This window comes from Anguilla rostrata, chromosome 7 (assembly GCF_018555375.3).
Source record: "Anguilla rostrata isolate EN2019 chromosome 7, ASM1855537v3, whole genome shotgun sequence".
NCBI classification, from domain to species: domain Eukaryota; kingdom Metazoa; phylum Chordata; class Actinopteri; order Anguilliformes; family Anguillidae; genus Anguilla; species Anguilla rostrata.
In genome coordinates this window covers 29,268,732-29,288,122 of record NC_057939.1, presented here as the reverse complement: position 1 = coordinate 29,288,122, position 19,391 = coordinate 29,268,732, and the positions used below count along the sequence as shown (strand labels likewise).

At 42.1% G+C, this 19,391-nt stretch overlaps 1 protein-coding gene across 4 annotated transcripts in view; it reads right to left on the bottom strand.

Annotated features, from left to right (window-relative positions):
* Positions 1-18,426, bottom strand: part of kdm2ab (lysine (K)-specific demethylase 2Ab) — an 87,589-nt gene extending 69,163 nt beyond the window's left edge. Inside the window, exons 1-9 of one of the 4 annotated variants that reach the window (XM_064344034.1) lie at positions 18,274-18,426; positions 17,032-17,141; positions 14,179-14,317; positions 13,329-13,407; positions 12,939-12,985; positions 11,101-11,279; positions 10,749-10,855; positions 10,492-10,585; positions 10,249-10,402 (exon numbers count right to left, since the gene is read on the bottom strand). In XM_064344034.1, the coding sequence (XP_064200104.1) occupies positions 10,249-10,402; positions 10,492-10,585; positions 10,749-10,855; positions 11,101-11,279; positions 12,939-12,985; positions 13,329-13,407; positions 14,179-14,317; positions 17,032-17,067 (835 nt within the window). In that variant the 5' untranslated portion in view covers positions 17,068-17,141; positions 18,274-18,426. Of the gene's footprint in view, positions 1-10,248; positions 10,403-10,491; positions 10,586-10,748; positions 10,856-11,100; positions 11,280-12,938; positions 12,986-13,328; positions 13,408-14,178; positions 14,318-17,031 lie in introns of all 4 variants that reach the window. The other 3 variants (XM_064344037.1, XM_064344033.1, XM_064344035.1) reach the window with 3 other exon arrangements.
* Between the last annotated feature and the right edge of the window lie 965 nt (positions 18,427-19,391).

Here is a 19,391-nt window from a genome sequence, read left to right as displayed (position 1 = left end):
CTATCTGTCTCTGTGGCGCTCTGAAATGTGCATTCTCTGCTAAACTGAGCAATGGATTGGAATATGTGTCTGACGTAGTGTTGCCGGTATACCAAAACTTCAGCACTTTCTCGGTACTTAAAAAAAAAAAAAAAAAACCGTTTCGTATTTGAATTTCCCGACGTTCGGTAGTTCTGAGTCAACTGTAAAAGCCAGGGAAATGTGTCTCCCGCATTACTGATTTAGAGGATGAAAAGTGTAGTTTGTCAGAATCTTCGCTAGATGGCAGTAGCAACTAAGGTTGCCAAGTGAGGTGACCTGCGCTTGTGCATTCACTTCCCTGATACAGCGCAAGCTTTGACTCAGTTCACTTCAGTAGCAATAGGTGTTCCAATTTGGAAATATTTTATTATAGATAGATGCTGTATTGTTATTACAATATGCTGTTTTTAAATCTATTTAAAGGTGAAAGACCTGTTTTAAAGATTATTTAGTTTACAACTGTTTAATTTCTGAAATATATTACATATTTTCCATGTTCAGTGTTGTAACACTATAGCCTATCATTCATATGTTGCAGAGCTTAACTAAGGTTGTTAATGAACAGGTTGTTCAAACCATGATTAAATAGGTCACCTTGTGGACATTGTCTGATCATTAAGTATTCAGTATCGTTAGTACCGAGTATTATCAGTATCGAGTATCGTGATACTAAACTGGTATCGGTATCAAAGTAACAATTTTGGTATCGTGACAACACTAGTGTGGCGCTTTTTAGTTGCGGCGGGAAGCGCTGCGCTGTACATACACGCTCGCCATCTAAGTGTTACGACATGCCATCTAAAGTTACGCATAGTCAGGCCTTGACGGAAGCTGTCAGGAACTCATGGCGACGCAACTAAGTCATCCCAGCGTCTCTTAGCAAAATGCCATAAGTCATCTATTTTATACGATACAACAATATTCAGCTTACTATGTTGGGTGAAGGCGTATGCCTGGACAGCCTTTAAAATCGCTCCATAGGTGCGCATGCCATGCTTGGACCTCCAACGCGCTTGCGGAATCTTCAATTTCTCCGCTAAATCTGAGGTCACACCAAGTCCTGAGCACCAAATTGGCAGGTAGTTCTATTGCCCATACTCAGCACTAAATCACGTAAGTCGGCCAGATTGTGGCGAGGCTATACAAGGGTGAGCTAAAGCCATAACCCCAACAAGTCGATCAACACAAACTTAGCGACCATGCGCTGAACGTGCTCTAACTTTGCCATTGGGACCACCTTGTCCGCCATTTGTTTGCCGATTTAGACTTTTTAGTTGTTATTTTCTCCGCTAAAATGTCTGAGGCTCAGCAACCATAAGTCCTGGAGCAACCAAATTTGGCAGGTGGGTTCCTATGGCCCCCACTACTCAGGCACTAAAAACACGCTAGTCGGCCAGATGGTGGCGCTATAACAAAGGGTTAGCTTTAAAAGGCCATAACTCCCACACCTAAGTCAGATCAACACAAAACTTCATCGACTATGCATCTGAAGTGCTCTACAACTTTGCCATTGGGACACCTATGTCCGCCATATGTTTGCCCCATTTGACTTTTTAGTTGGGGCGTGGCAGTTTTCTCCGCTAAAATGTCTGAGGCTCAGCAACCATAAGTTGTAGACCAACCAAATTTGGTAGGTGGGTTCCTGTGGCCCCCCACTACCCAGGCACTAAAATCACCTATGTCGGCCAGATGGTGGCGCTATAACAAAGGATCATATTTAAAGGTCCATAACTCCCACACCGTAAGTCAGATCAACACAAAACTTCATCGACTGATGCATCTGAATGTGCTCTACAACTTTCATATTGGGAGCACCTATGTCCGCCATATGGTTTGCACACCATTTGGACTTTTTCATTAGGTGGGTGCGGAAAAGCTGGAGCTCCAAATCCAAACGATTACGACATCGAGTAAACTTCTTTACGGCAAGCGACAACCATGGCGACGCTAGTTTTTATCAGTGAAAAGACGGTCTGACACTGCCACCTGGCGTGCATGCTAGGATAGTTTCTTAGTAAAAGCTTTCTGAGAGGATGAATAATTACTTTTCTTTGGCATGGATCCATTTGAAGACAGTATCGGGTGAGTTCGTTTAGTCTTTGAATCTGTCATTATGCTGAGAAATAGTTAAACCATTTTATTGATAGGTTCTGAGTTTCTGTGCACACGCGCGAAAACACGCTGGTATAATAAAACAATGACGGTAATACATATATAGTCCGCTTCGTTCCGTTGCTACCATAACATAACAGACTCTTGTCTACAGCTGCAGTTCTCGCTGCAATTTCAACATTGAATATTCACAAAAGACGCAATTTATGCTGTACTTTGCCAATGTCTAATAAATAATACGCTACGAAAGCTTTGCGAGGATGAATCATTACTTTTCTTTTTTCATGGATCCATTTGAAGACAATAACAGGTGAGTTCGTTTACTCTTTAAATCCGTCATTATGCTGAGAAACAGCTAAACCATTTTATTTATGGGTTCTGAGTTTCTGTGCAAACGCGCGAAAACACGCTGGTATAATGAAATAATAACGGTAGCCTAATACATATATAGTCCGCTTCGTTCCGTTGCTACCATAACATAACGACCTAGAGCTGCAGTTTCTCGCTGCAATTACTAATATTGAATATAAACAAAAGACGCAATTTATGCTGTAGTCTGCCAATGTCTAGATAAATAATACGGTCCGTTTGAAGACAATATCGGGTGAGTTCGTTTAGTCTTTAAATCCGTCATTATGCTGAGAGAAATCGTATTCTCAATTTAATCTCTAAATTGACTGTAAGCTTAGGGTTGTAACTATGTAGTTGTTTCGTAGGTGACTTAACTCGTCTTAACTATTGCTTGTATTTGTGCATGGACTGCGTTGTTGCTGTTCTTGTCTGTGTTAGTGTTAATCAGTGTAACCTACAGGGTCCAAGTTGAACTATGCGGTTGTTCCCTGCACTTAGAACGGTAGGCTGCTGCCCTCTAGGGTTTTCGATATACTTGTCCCTGGTTATGGTTATACATTTTGTTGTACGCGGCTCTGGATAAGAGCGTCTGCCAAATGCCTGTAATGTAATGCAATATTCCGTAGCAACAAGATGAACCCGACATTAGCCCTAAAATATGCCAATACAGCAGTGAAAACGCTGCTAACTGAATGACGAAATAAGCGAGACTAACTTTTTTTTAAAAATTACCACGTCATTCTACAGTCAATATCTGGGACTACACATTGAATAAATATACAATCTTACCATTGGTTTTACGCGTAGAGATGTCCCTTTTGCGAATGAGTGGCCATATATTGTCTTGGATAATCCGTTTGTGAAATGTCGGATTTTTTCTAAAATAGCTGTGCGTAATACCACACCTGTTGCGTACGGCGTTGTCGTTCTTCTTAGTCCAATTTGGCTTGATTGACAGTTCATTTATTCAGTAGGTGAGATTATAAGCTTTCTAACGATGTATAACATGTCTGATTTTGCTTTTGGAATAGCGTTTTATAGGTCAGCCTTACTAAAACTCTTCTCATCTGCCAATGTCTAAATAAATAAATAAAACGCTAGGCTTCTTTGCGAGCAGCACGCAATTCGCGAGTTGATATTCAGTCTTTCTTCCGTTTTTTCTCAATGTCGTATTTATTATTTGAAATGTGCATTCATGTGTTATTATTCTATCTGTCTCTGTGGCGCTCTGAAATGTGCATTCTCTGCTAAGCTGAGCAATGGATTGGAATATGTGTCTGACGTAGTGTTGCACGGTATACCAAAACTTCAGCACTTTCTCGGTACTTAAAAAAAAAAAAAAAAAAACGGTTTCGTATTTGAATTTTCCGACGTTCGGTAGTTCTGCGTCAAATGTAAAAGCCAGGGAAATGTGTCTCCCGCATTACTGATTTAGAGGATGAAAAGTGTAGTTTGTCAGAATCTTCGCTAGATGGCAGTAGCAACTAAGGTTGCCAAGTGAGGTGACCTGCGCTTGTGCATTCTCTTCCCTGATACAGCGCAAGCTTTGACTCAGTTCACTTCAGTAGCAATAGGTGTTCCAATTTGGAAATATTTTATTATAGATAGATGCTGTATTGTTATTACAATATGCTGTTTTTAAATCTATTTAAAGGTGGAAGACCTGTTTTAAAGATTATTTCGTTTACAACTGTTTAATTTCAGAAATATATTTAACATATTTCTCCATTGTTCAGTGTTGTAACACTATAGGCCTATGCATATTCATATGTTGCAGAGGCTTCAACTTAAAGGTTGTTAATGAACCAGGTTGTTCATAAACCATGAATTTAAAATGAGGTCAACCCTTGTGGACATTCTTCTGTCTATAAGGTAATTTCAGTATCGTTAGGTACCGAGTATTGAATCAGTATCGAGTATCGTGATACTAAACCTGGTATCAGTATCAAAGTCAAAATTTCGGTATCGTGACAACACTAGTGTGGCACTTTTTTTAGTTGCGGCGCAGAAACACTGCGGCTGTGCATGCACGCCGGACCATCTAAGTGTTATGACATGCCATCTAAGTGTTACGACATAGTAAAGGCCTTGACGGGAAGCGGCCAGGACACATCCATGGCGACGTAACTAAGTCATCCGACAGCGTCTCTTAGCTCAAAATTGGCCATAAGTCATCAATATATCATACGATCATCATGATATTCAGTAGATATGTTGGGTGAAGGCATATGATCGTGAGGACAAAGCCTTTTTAAAATCGCTCCATAGGGGGCGCGATGCTGCCACTGCTTGGACCCCTCCCAACGCCGCTTGCGGCTTTAATTAGGGGTCCAAGCAGCGAAGCTGGTGGAACCCTATTGTATCTGTTAGGATTATTATTATTCTTATTTTTTTCCGCTAAAAGTGTCTGAGGCTCAGCAACCATAGGTCCTGGAGCAACCAAATTTGGCAGGTGGGTTCCTATGGGCCCCCACTACTCAGGCACTAAAAACCACGTACGTCGGCCAGATGGTGGCGCTATAACAAAGGGTTTTGCGTAACAGGCCATAACTCCCACACCATAAGTTGGATCAACACAAAACTTTATAGATATATGCCTCTGAACGTGCTCTATACTTTTGCCATTGGGACTACCTGTGTCCGCCATATTGTTTTCCCGCCATTTTAACTGTATCGTTGGGGCGTGGCAGCTTTCTCCGCTAAAATGTCTGAGGCTCAGCAACCATAAGTCCTAGAGCAACCAAATTTGGCAGGTGGGTTCCTATGGCCCCCCACTACTCAAGCACTAAAAATCACCTATGTCGGCCTGATGGTGGCGCTATAACAAAGGATCATACTTTAAAAGGTCATAACTCCCACACCGTTAGTCAGATCAACACAAAACTTCATCGACTGATGCATCTGAATGTGCTCTACAGCTTTCCTATTGGGAGCACCTATGTCCGCCATATGGTTTGCACACCATTTGGACTTTTTCATTAGGTGGGGTGCGGAAAAGCTGGAGCTCCAAATCCAAACGATTACGACATCGAGTAAACTTCTTTACGGCAAGGGACAACCATGGCGACGCAAGTAATCCGACAACGTAGGGTCTAGTTTTTAGCAGTGAAAGCACGGTCTGACAGTGCCACCTAGCGTGCATGCTAGGATAGGCTACCCAAAGTTTTTCAGTAAAACCTTTCTGGAGAGGACGAATAATTACTTTTCTTTGGCATGGATCCATTTGAAGACAGTATCGGGTGAGTTCGTTAAGTCTTTAAATCTGTCATTATGGTGAGAAAAAGCTAAACCATTTTATTGGTAGTTTTTGAGTTTCTGTGCAAACGCGCGAAAACACGCTGGTGTAATGAAACAGTGACGGTAGCCTAATACATATAGTCCGCTTCGTTCCGTTGCTACCATAACATAACGACCTACAGCTGCAGTTTCTCGCTGCAATTACTAATATTGAATATAAACAAAAGACGCAATTTATGCTGTAGTCTGCCAGTGTCTAAATAAATAATACGGCCCATTTGAAGACAATATCGGGTGAGTTCGTTTAGTCTTTAAATCCGTCATTGTGCTGAGAGAAATTGTATTCTCAATTTAATCTCTAAATTGACTGTAAGCTTAGGGTTGTAACTAGGTAGTTGTTCCGTAGGTGACTTAGTCTTAACTCGTCTTAACTATTGCTTGAATGTTCTCATAGACTGCGTTGTTGCTGTTCTTGTTTGTGTTAGACAGTATCGGGTGAGTTCGTTAAGTCTTTAAATCTGTCATTATGCTGAGAAATAGCTAAACCACTTCATTGATATGTTCTGAGTTTCTGTGCAAACGCTCGACAACACGCTGGTATAATGAAACAATGACGGTAATACATATATAGTCCGCTTCGTTCCGTTGCTACCATAACATAACAGACTATCTTGTACTCTGTCAGTGTCTAAATAAATAATACGCTACGGTAAAGCTTCGAGAGTGTGAATCATTACTTTTCTTTGACATGGATCCATTTGAAGACAATAACGGGTGAGTTCGTTTGCTCTTTAAATCCGTCATTATGCTGAGAGAAATCGTATTCTCAATGTAATCTCTAAATTAACAGTAAGGTTAGGGTTGTAACTAGTTAGCTGTTTCGTGGGTGACTTAATTAATGCACTCGTCTTAACTATTGCTTGTACTTTCGCATAGACTGCGTTGTTGCTGTTCTTGTTTGTGTTAGTGTTAATCAGTTTAACCTACAGGGTCCAAGTTGGACTATGCGGTTGTTCCCTGCACTTGGAACGGTAGGCTACTGCCCTCTAGGGTTTTCGACACACTTGTTCCTGATTATGGTTATACATTTGTTGTACGCCGCTCTGGATAAGAGCGTCTGCCAAATGCCTGTAATGTAATGTAATGCAATATTCCGTAGCAACAAGATAAACCCGACATTAGCCCTAAAATATGCCAATACAGCAGTGACAACGCTGCTCACTGAATAACGACATACACGAGACAATTTTGTTTTTTTCCTAATACCATGTCATTCTAAAGTCAATATATGGGACTAAACATTTAATAAATATACAATCTTACCATCGGTTTTACGCGTAGAGATGTCCTTTTTGCGAATGAGTGGTCATATATTGTCTTGAACAATCCGTTGGCGAAATATACGCGCATTTTTGATAACTGGGTAGGCTACCTTCAAAAATAGCTGTGCGTAATACCACACCTGTTGCTTTGGCTTGATTGACAATTCATTTATTCAGTAGGTGAGATTATAAGCTTTCTAACGATGTATAACGTGTCTGATTTTGCTTTTGGAATAGCGTTTTATAGGTCAGCGTAACCGAAAATTTTCTCATCTGCCAATGTCTACATAAATAAAACGGTAGGCTTCTTTGCCCGCAGCACGCAATTCGCGAGTTGATATTATGTCTTTCTTCCGTTTTTTCTCAATGTCGTATTTATTATTTGAAATGTGCATTCATGTGTTATTATTCTATCTGTCTCTGTGGCGCTCTGAAATGTGCATTCTCTGCTAAGCTGAGCAATGGATTGGAATATGTGTCTGACGTAGTGTTGCACGGTATACCAAAACTTCAGCACTTTCTCGGTACTTAAAATTTTTTTTTTAAATTAAAAATAAACGGTTCGGTATTAGAATATTCCGACGTTCGGTAGTTTTGAGTTAAATGTAAAAGCCAGGGAAAATTATCTCCCGCATTACTGGTTGAGAGGATGAAAAGTGTAATTTGTCAGAATCTTCGCTAGAAGGCAGTAGCAACTAAGGTTGGCAAGTGAGGTGACCTGCGCTTGTGAATTCACTTCCCTGATACAGCGCAAGCTTTGACTCCGTTCACTTCAGTAGCAATAGCTGTTCCAATTTGGAAATATTTTATTATAGATAGATGCTTTTTTGTTATTAAAATATGCTGTTTTTAAATCTATTTAAAGGTGAAAGACCTGTTTTAAAGAGTATTTACTTTACAACTGTTTAATTTTTGAAATATATTTAACATATTTTTCTATTGTTCAGTGTTGTAACACTATAGGCCTATGCATATTAATATGTTGAAGAGACTTCAACTTACAGGTTGTTAATGAACCAGGTTGTTCATAAACCATGAATTTGAAAATGAGGTCAACCCTTGTGGACATTACGTTTCTGATCTATTAAGGTAATTTCAGTATCGTTAGGTACCGAGTATTTTATCAGTATCGAGTATCGTGATACTAAACCTGGTATCGGTATCAAAGTCAAAATTTTGGTATCGTGACAACACTAGTGTGGCGCTTTTTTTAGTCGCGGCAGGGAAGCGCTGCAGCTGTACATACACGCTCGGCCATCTAAGTGTTACGACATGCCATCTAAATGTTACGACATAGTCAAGGCCTTGACGGGAAGCTGTCAGGACACATCCATGGCGACGCAACTAAGTCATCAGCCAGCGTCTCTTAGCACACAATTGGCCATAAGTCATCAATATCTTATACGATCATCATGATATTCAGTAGATATGTTGGGTGACGGCATATCATCATGAGGACACAGCCTTTTTAAAATCGCTCCATAGGGGGCGCGATGGTGCCAATGCTTGGACCCCTCCCAACGCCGCTTGCGGCTTTAATTTCTTATTTTATTCCTTACTACATGATCTCAAAGAGTAAGACTTTATCTAGCGGAGCTAATGAGTGAATCAAGTGTAACGTTAGATGAAACTAAAGTGACTGGATGAAATAGGCCTACGTAAAGTGAGGTTTGTCCATAAGAATTTGGTGGTGAAAAAAACTACAATGCGCTTTCGTGCAGGTTACCCGCGCTAACTGTTGGTTGATTCACTTCTCCAACAGCAATCCTTCTCTCATGTTATCACGACAAAGCTAGATAACATGGCTTAAAATGATCCACGTTAGAAGTGTTTCAACAGCGTTTTTACTGTCTGGTTAGCTTGCTACGATGACGCATGACTAGATGACACACTCGCTTGCAATAACGCATTGGCTATTGACACAGCATCATATAGTAGCTAATATCATTATCTCAGATAAAAAAAACAAATGTGTGATGCATTCAATCACCATTATATTTTGGCTGGTTATTTATTTGAGAATACAGTGATGTCCTCTGGAAATGTAGATCCTACGCTGCTTATGTGCTCACTGCCACTTCATAGAGGCTTGCTAGCTAGCTAGCTTGCTAAAGTGAACCAAATATGTTAGCTAGCTCGCTCGCTTGATAATGAGGATTGATAAACATAGCGGTCGTATAAACACATTTAATTAAAAACTTTCACTAAATATACATACCTTTATTGCGGCAATCGAATCTGTGCAGACAAGTCTTTTTTTGTTTATTATACTTATTTAAAAATCGGGACACATCGGCTGCATAACTGCAGATCCCGATGTCGTCAAAAAAGTCAAATAATGTCCGATATATTGGCTGGTCGGGCTCTAATATCCAGTGTTTTTCAAGTCTTTCAAAAGCTTGGTGCAATTGCACACGTTGCACCACTGGTCTTATGTTGTGAAAGTATTTTCAAATAATTCCATTAAATCAAACACTTTGTCTTTGAAAATTTGGTATTTTAAATGTTTGAAACATATTTGAAAGTAATTGCAAATACATGCAAATGCTCCTTAAATGTATTTTCAAATACATTTTGTAATTTAAATACTCAGTATTTGTAAATGCTAAATTTCAAACAATTAAATAAGTATTTAAAAGTAATTAAAATACAATAAATATGTATTTGACCCAGGTCTGAACGTTACACGTTTTTTTCCTGGTAGGAGAGAAATGTGTGACGAATAGGCTACATACGGAAAACAGCCAAAAAGACATGCCCCTCAGTAATTCTGCAGAGCAATAAAGTGAAAGGCTTTTTCCGTGTGGATTGGCCATAGAAATCACAGATGTGCAATGATAAAAAATACATTATACATCATCCTGAGAGACTAAAGAACAATGTCAGGTGAGGGCGTTAGTACATCTTTTTACAGTTCTCTTCTTTCATTTGTTCAGTGGTGGATCCAAGGAGGAACAGTAAAAGGAAGAGTGAGAAATGAGAGGAGGGACAGAAAGAGACAAAGACAGAAACAAGAAAGAGAGGAACAAGGTGGAAGAGAAAGCAGAAAAAGAGGTTGAGAAAGACAACAGATGAACAAGGAGAAACAGAAAGATAGGGAAAGAAAAAGAAATGAGAGGAGGAACAGAAAGTGAGGGAAAGAGAGTAATGAGAGGATGAACAGAAAGAGAGTGAGAGAAGTGGGAAAGAGGGGAAGTGTGTTTACCTGAGGGGATCATAAATGTGTACCCCTGCTTCAACTCAATCCTCTGGCATTCCGTGGCCTTGTCACCCAGGAAGATGTCGCCTTGTTTCCCTGACAACACCCAGTTCTCGTACAGCTCAAGGTTCCGGGGTGTTGGCGGGATTATCCAAAACACCTGTATGGAGGTGGGGGCACGGTTGGGCCACACCTTTCATAAACACCTGAGTGAAAGTGGCATACGATGGGTTGGTCGGTGTGGCTCACCTTGCCCCCACGCAATACATGGTACCAGACCGAGGTGCCCCCGAAGTCGACGTGGAAGTCTGTGAAACAGCCCTCTACACTCATCAGACAGTACCTGCACACAGCACACAGGACACCATGAGGAGAAGGCAGAGAGCACAAGCTAACAGACCAGAGCGCTATTAGGCACTAGCAAGCCAGAGTGGCAACAGGTGAGAGGGCTAACAGTGCTAACAGGTGAGAGGGCAAACGGGCGCAAACAGGCCTACAGTACTCACTTCTGTACTTTGGGGTACTGCATGTCGATGATGGCATTAGTGGAGTCTCTCTGTCTCTCCTTCAGGTGTCGTGGCCACATGTTATCCACCCAATCGATGATATCCACCTGCTCACACACACACACACGCACGCACACAAAACTTGACTCATGGAACAGGTGTGTGCCTCAAGTGTCTCAGCATCAGACATGTGGGTGTGCCTGAGCCTCGCGGGCGGTGGTTGGTGGCTTTGTTGTTTTTGTGTGTGCGCCTCAGGTATGCATGCGCACGTGTCTGTGTGTGTGTGTGTGTGTGTGTGAGTGAGAGACAGAGAGAAAGACTCAATTATACACAGGTATGTAACGTAACGCACCGATGCAGGCCTCTTGACCAGGTTCTCCAGTTTGGTGTGGCTGAACTCCAGGCTGATGACATTGTAGAGTTTCTCCCGCTGGGCAGGTGGAGTCTCATAGTACCGTCTCCACTGCGCCATCGACATTTCTATCCCCTTCTGAGTGGTCACATCCATCACATCTACTACCCTCCGACTGCCTGTAGGGGTTCATTCAGCGTTAGTACTATCAAGGAAAGCATTATCACTATTATTAGACGCAGTTGTAACATTTCCAAAAGTATGTGGACACCAGATTCATCTGCCAGATAGTGAAGCATGATTCAACACTCCACAGAATGTGTTTCTACTGCTCTAGCCTCGCGAGTTAGTCTCTTTTTTCACTTCGTTCAACAGAGCCTGGTGTTCTTGACGTTCTAGGCATAAATGAAGCTTCCCGGGATAGTTGTATTTTCCCAAACAATCAAAGTGCAGACAGCCAGCGCTCCAAATGTGGTGACAATTTTGGCCAGATATAGTCTGAAGCATGCAACGAAAAACCTTTACTGGAGGCAAACTTTTCCACAGACCTGCATCAGTTTGCCACTATTTGGGGAAAATGGCTAACGCTAACGTCAGAGTACCGACCACACCATCAAAGTTTATCACCGAGATATGCAGAGTCTGCGGTTCGAGGTTCGATAATAAAAGAAACAAACATAATTTATTTATCGGTGATGATTTATTTATTTAATTCCTTTTTGGTTCAACAATTCCACTTGCTCCTCCATTATTGATTGTAAGGGGCAAACAATCGAAACCATTGCTTCTTCTGGCCATTTCTCTCGGTATTTATTTGATAGCAGACTGCATACCGTAGGTCACGCTTGAAAAATTAAACTTTTATCCAAACACACGCGCTGAAGGTCTTTCAATGAAGTCACGCCATGTATTTGGCAAGTCTGCGATACAACAGAATTAAAATCTTCCTCAAATTTGTCCATAATTCTGTTTTTAGCAGATAATTTGGGTTAGCTCGATAGCTTTGTCCGTTTCGTTTTCAGTCGGGACTTAGCACACACGGAACAGAGGAAGTGTTGGGGGGGGAGGAGAACCGGCACACTGTGACGGACAGTTCGATTAACCAATAGGGAAGCCGCTGCTGGCTCCGCGCGGCAGAGGCTCCTCCCTTTTGCCCCGGAAAGTACATGCGTTTGTCCAGACTACTACTGTTCCAGAGTCCAATGGCAGTGTGCTTTACACCACTTCAGCCAATGCTTGGTATTGCGCATGGCGATCTTAGGCTTGTAAACAGCTGCTCGGCCATGAAAACCCATTTCATGAAGTTCTTGAAAACAGTACCTTGTGCTGACATTGTTCCCAGAGGTAGTTTGAAACTGTAGTAAGTATTCCAACCAAGAACAGATGATTTTTACGCGCTACAAGCTTCAGTACTTGCCAGTCCCATTCTGTGAGCTTGTGTGGCCTATCGCATCCCAGCGGTGCTTTGTCGCACTAATACGTTTCCACTTTACAATAACAACACTTACGGTTGACTGGGGCAGCTCTAGCAGGGCACAAATTTGACGAACTGACAATGTTTGTCAATGGAGATTGCATGGCTGTATGTTTGACTTTATGCACCTGTTATCAATGGGTGTGGCTGAAATAGCCAAAACCACTGATTAGATGAGGTGTCCACATACTTTTGGAAATGTAGTGTTGTTTCTAGTTATAGTAGTTTTCATTACTATTACATTATTCCTGTGTATTATTTATTCACCTGTAGTCACCTTTCATTTGACTTCAGTACCCTTTGGCATTGAAAGCAATGCATTTCCTGCTAAAGGAGGCATTAGAATTTATGAGACAAAACTTACCAACAAACAGCTTCACGTCATTCACACTAAAATCTGTATCTGGCATCCTGAGAGAGAGAGAGACCATATTAAAGAGAGATCAACAAAAACATCTCTTCACAAACTGAGTGAGCATAAATGTGTAGCAGCAGTGCCAGTGCACACCAGACTATACTGTGGCAGGCTTTACTGTATATGGATGAAGAGGCCCCTGTGGGTCAAGCCCACTCACTGCAATCAAGTTCAGTAAGATATATGTCTGGAAGTGCCTCAGTCTGCTCCACACTGAGAGTAAGGCAGCACAAGAGTGACACATGAAGTGAGAGGTGGAGAGGGTGAGGGGGCTAGGGGGGATTCATGGAGGCAGCATACATTAAAACTGGTCAGTGGTTGCGTGTGTGGGGTACATACTGAATGCCCAGGCCGTCTGGTTTCTCAAAGATGATGGGGTCCCTCAGCCCTTCCCTCTGAATGTACTCAAAAGTGAAGTCTGCAGGGGGCAGAACAGAGCAGACCTTATGAGTCAGCCAAAGCACACTTCCTGCAGAAACACAACACATGTAGAAGGCCTCAAAGTCTATGCAGACTTAGAACCAGTGACTATCTTACACCCTACAGTGCACAAAGTAATACAGGACCGCCAGTGACTATTTTATACCTACAGTCCAAACACAGTACTACAGGAGAGTCAGTGACTATTTTACACCCTACAAGTCACACAGTACTATAGGTCAATATATTTCCCATAAACACGATGAGGTAGCCTGTGGAGACAACCCGACAGACTGAAACCCTCCCTACCGCTGATGAGCAAGACCAACTTTAAAGCAGAGCCTGAATTTGTGCTGAGAGCCTTTACTGACTGAACCACTCTATAGAGCCCAGCCAGAGCTCATGGTGAGAGCCTTTACTGACTGAGCCACTCTCTAGAGCCCAGCCTGAGCTCATGGTGAAAGCCTTTACATTACATTATAGGCATTTAGCAGATGCTCTTATCCAGAGCGACTTGAACAACTTTTACATAGCATTTATATTGCATCCATTTATACAGCCGGATATACTGAAGCAATGCAGGTTAAGTACCTTGCTCAAGGGTACAACTTTACTGATTGAGCCACTCTATAGAGTCCAGCCAGCAGTCATGGCAAGTCTTTAATGAATGAGCCACTACATAGAGCCCGGCCTGTGTTCGCAGTGAAAGTCTTTTCTGACTCTGCCACACTGGAGCCAGTGATCCCAGCATTTGTCGTGATTTTTTAACCTTTGCCCTCCATGCGCTTGACCAGACAGGAACTGAACTGGTCACTCTGCAGTTTCTCTTCCAGGTCAAAGCTCCTCTTCCCCTCAATCTCGTCATCAGAGATACCATCATCTTGGTAACGCCGCCGTGTACCTGACCGCTGAGGAGGACAGAGGAGAATTAATGGGGATGAATGTTACCCACGGGAAAAGGCCAAAACACCCTCTTCACAGCTCTGCTTACTTATTCATGCTATTTTTTTTTAATCGCAAAACAACACAGTGATTTTAAGAAACATTAACACAGTGAACCCTTAAAACCTTCTAACAGACTTGTTAAAGCAGGTTAAAGCAGCTCTCTGCTGCAGTCACATTAACCTTCACAAGGAATCAGAGGAGAAACAGAAGTGATGCATAAAAACATAAGCTGGAGGAAGACACTTTGTGTGAAACTCAACAGACAGGCATGTTGCCACTATTCTAACCAAGATTGTTAGCGTGTAATGAAATGCAATAATCCTGGTCACCTGAAACAATCCCTCTCCTGGGCGATGCTGGACGGCCTATTGGGTTGCCACCCACAGCTGACACCATCACAGTCTGGAGCCCATCCTTTCACAGTGCCTTAACAGGATGTGCCAAGCAGCAGCCCTGCTGTTATCCTTCTGGTTGCATGTGTTGCTCCAATGCCAAATATGAATAATGTATGTTGCTGTAATGTTCTTGTAAGTCCCTCTGGAAAAGGCTACCATATAAGTATCAGCATTCCTCTGTAGGCTGCTGTTAGTTCAAAGGGATGTGCAGGGTCTCTGACTAGCAGGCCAGATGGAGGAGGGATAAACCCCCAATCCCCCATCCATCCAACAATGTCCCCTCTTCCAGCTCCCCAACCCCCACCCCATCCTCGTTCCATCTCCAGCTCTCTATCCCGGTGAACGAGGGAGCCAGACACAAATATTACATGCATCCTCACTCCCTTGTGTTTCCGGGCTCTAGGCACCCACACCTGGCTCAGGTGAGTCGGGAACGCTGAGCTTTTTTTACGCATCACTCATGTTTCTGATCCCTTATGACTGAGTGATAATGACAGTACAGCAGAGAGCACTACATTTAACCCATTTAAAAGAGGTTTTAATCTCAATGCGACTTCCTAGTCAAATAAAGGTTATTGTTGTAAGTGCAGTCCATTACATGTTTAGTAAGGGTCTGCAAACAGTTTAATAGCCATCAAGTTGCCATCAAGTCACTAACAAGACCCAGACTTAGTGTTTAGCTCTGGAGAGCCAAGTCTTAATTTGTTTGGATAAGGTAATGAATGACATCACAAAAGTATCCCCCACCAATCATGCAGTTCGTCTCAAGTCAGAGTACCACATAAGGCCCAGAGCCTCCTGGCACGATGACACCATGCTGGGGCAGAAAGACTGCGGTGCACATACACACTACTATCTGAAGATGCAGCCAAGTACTCAAGATGCTCAACCAACGCCCCTGAGGAGGCTGACACGCACATGCACAGACCAGCCAACAAACACACGTTCACGCACAAACATGAATATGCACTCACTCACTTAAATCTGGCTCCAACAGATTGATAATAAACATGGCTTATACAACACTACATTGTACAGACCTACAGGGAAGATGTACACCTGGGCATAGTTGCACTGGTATCATAGGGGGGAGGCGGCTGAGCACATGCTCTTTCAGCTCTACCATTCCCAGTCTGCTCAGTCTGCTCACTGTCTATCTCTCCCTCCCTCCATCCTCCTCAGCATCAGTCCATCACTCTCCATCACCTCACTAGCATCATCTCTCTCAACCGCTCTCAGGCACCCCACCCCACCCGAGAAAGACAGACTTTTCTCCCTTCATCTTCAAGAGTGGGAGAAAAAGATTCAAATCTCTGTATCTGTCTTTTGGACAGATCATATTTTCAATCATATTTTCTGTATCAAAACTCTTTTTCCCACAGTGCGCAGGAACTTCCGCCGTGGGCTATGGTGGCAAATTTTAGTTTTCGTTTAGTAGGACGCATGCGCAGGTGCATCTCCCAAAATCACCACTTCAAACGGCACGAGATTTTTAAGCACAGTTTTATCGCATAACGTTACTTTAGCTAACCCTAACATGTTAGCGTTTGGCCTACTTTAGTTAACCTACTTAGCGAGTACCACCGATACAGATGTATGGACACACGGAGGACAATAAATAACGTTACAGAGGTGAGGACATGCCATAGCTAGCTAGCTAGCTAGCTATACAGCTAGCCAAGTTTTACTCATGACACTTTGTATAGGTGCGCCGTGGTACTGCACGGTTTCGTGCTTGTTTTTTTTTATTTTTTTAAAGACCCATCAAGTACCAGCACCTCCACTACACACAACACGGGAATATCACACTCACACACACAGTCACATTACACCTCCCAGACACAATTCATTTAGGTGTTTTTCCTGCAAACCTTTGTTTTATAAATGGTACGCACAGCCTCGGCGTAATATTAAATAACTTTGTATGCCAAAACACATTTATTAAAAACAGTACGTAGAAGTTTCTACGAATACGGCAAAAGCCACATTTAACAGCAGCACTTACAAATTAGACCAACCAAATAAGGGTTTTCATCCGGCCTCACCAATTTTTAACCTTTAAGCGATGAGGAGTGCCACCATGTATATATCTAACAGTTAAGACCGTGATCTTGCACTTCAAGTTCACGTCTTCCACAATAATCAGCCAATTTCCATGACAACACTGTTACTGAAAAGTTGTAAATAAAGTGACGTGAGCTGGCGGACAGTGTATCCGATTTTTCTTCCTGAAAACACTTCCCGCAAGTTAGCCAACCAATTTAGGACAAATGAAGACTTACCAATCTCTTGCTGTAGCGAGGACGGGCGTCTTCCATGTTCAAGTTGCGGTGACAGTGGTAGCTATTCCCACGGCGAATTACCGACACCACCAAGAAGCGTGGCTCAAACTCTATGTTACGCAATAGTTGTCCAAAGTCGCTTATTTTGGTGGATTAAATATTATAAACAACCGAACACCATGATCTTAAAAAAACAACATATGGTTAAACCCAAAGCTACCGAAGTTAGTTAGCTGGTAGTTAGCTAGCTAGCTAGGGAACTCTAACGGTACCTGACTAGCTACCGCAATTCCCTTATCAGGTGGCTAAATAAACAGGTTACATTACAAAACGATTTAGCTAAGTTAGCTAGCTAAAGTTAGCCAACTCCCGCAAAACACTTCTGGCTAACGATAATGTATTTAGCGAATGTTAGCTAAGCACCTAGGAAACACTAGTTAGCCAACTTAGGTGACATCAACATAAACTAATCACACATAAAATGCGAATGAGCAAATAATACAGCCTGATTCGTTAACTGAATGTTCAAGAAGACAAAAATATCACGTGGTGCCCATTAACTGTGAAAATATAAATTAGCTGGCTAGTACTAGTATGAGTCAGCTAGCCAAGTATCCCATTCTACAGCCGCGACTGTTGCAAGATAGCTAGCTCGTTAAAAAAGAAACATTGTTTGTCCAAACAAGTGTGCAGCTCGTTAGAATTTACCAGCTAAAGATAACGACGAAAGCGAGACTATAGCCACCGATAACTTATCAAACACTACGTTAGCTATTTAATTGCGATAACATTCGTTTGATAGTACATCATTACCAAGCTAGCTGACGGAATGTCTCGCAGTTGGCCAACTGCTGTCCGTTTAAACATGTATTTGCAGCGCTTATGTTAGCTGGATATGTTCTTTTCTACATAGCTAGCTGGCTAACCTACTCACTTCCTGAGTGCTGTAGCTATATCGCTGAGACGTTAGAAGATGCTAGAGCCAGCTACCCATGGTGTGCCATATAACTCGGTAGTTAGCTGACGCTTTGGTTAATTTGGCTAACTAACGTAACCTATCTTGGTTAATTTCACAGCAAGCTCTACTATATGGGGGCTAGCAAGCTGGCTAACATCACGCAAAGCTAATAGCTAACCTTCTACCACATCAGACAGAAAGCTCTTGCGGTGTTGTGTTCCTTATCACTGTCTCAAAGAAATGAGGGAATACGTTTCAGTTCTGCCCAAGGCGTTGTCACTTACATATAATCTTGTGTTTTTAATTGCTGATCTTGTTGCTGTCATCCGTCAAAGTTAGTGGGCTCTAGCTACCTTTCGCCGCCATTTTCAACCCGTCACAAAACACACACACACACTGCCAGCCATCGGGAAAGACCCGCCTTCGTATGGCAAACACCTCTGACGAGAACAGACCAGCCGTGTTATCATTGGACATTATCCGCTTATTAAATCTGACGTCACGCGTGACGTTTTCCATTTCCGGATCCAAACGCTCCTTCAGATCCCGACCCTGTGAACCTTTTCACGATCACTTCCTTCTTTAGTGAGGCACTATTGATGGTTAAAAGGCTCTAAATTCTTTCAACTCAAATTAAATCAATGCGCTACAAAATCCAGCATTCTAAAGCAGTTAAAACAGCAACATTATTCTTTCGATTTTGAATTGTTGTTACGTCCCCTCCCAGTGGTGTAGTGCAGGGTATACCTACTTATTTTTCAGTCGGCATTGCGTATACCCACTTCTAAATCCCCTCTGATGCGCATCATTCAGTATTAGGGAGGTCGAACGTTCTGCCCGCAATGTAATCACAATGAGCGTTCCACACACAAACATAAAACAAAACTGGCATCTGGGCTCACTTTAACAGTAATTTAACAAGGAAATATACAAAATAAGAGTCGACAAAGCTATTAAATCGTTTCCAAAGTACACTGACAGTTCAGCAATGGCACTTTCTTTCTTTAGAAAGTCAGAAATGATTATGCTAATTTGGCCTTGTTTACGAGCATTTGTGTATGCACTTAACGCTGCACCGAAATCAGTTGGTCATTATAAAAAATCTATACGCACTGAAGGCATTCTTACACATTTTATTACAAGAAAAACTCACTGAGAAATGAATTATAAGTTAATCGGCTATTACTTATTCATACTTTCATATATTTCGGTGTCCTAAAAACATTACAGCTGCCAGCATCCTGGGGGACTTCTACAGCCACTTTAGAAGCGAAATGGCACCAAAAAAATCGCTCGCTATTTTATTCGAAATAACCCCAGGAGGGATTTTGTATTGGTGAAATGAAATGTCATTCAAATTACAGTCAAGCCCTCTCTTTTCATCATCCCGATTGTTCAATTC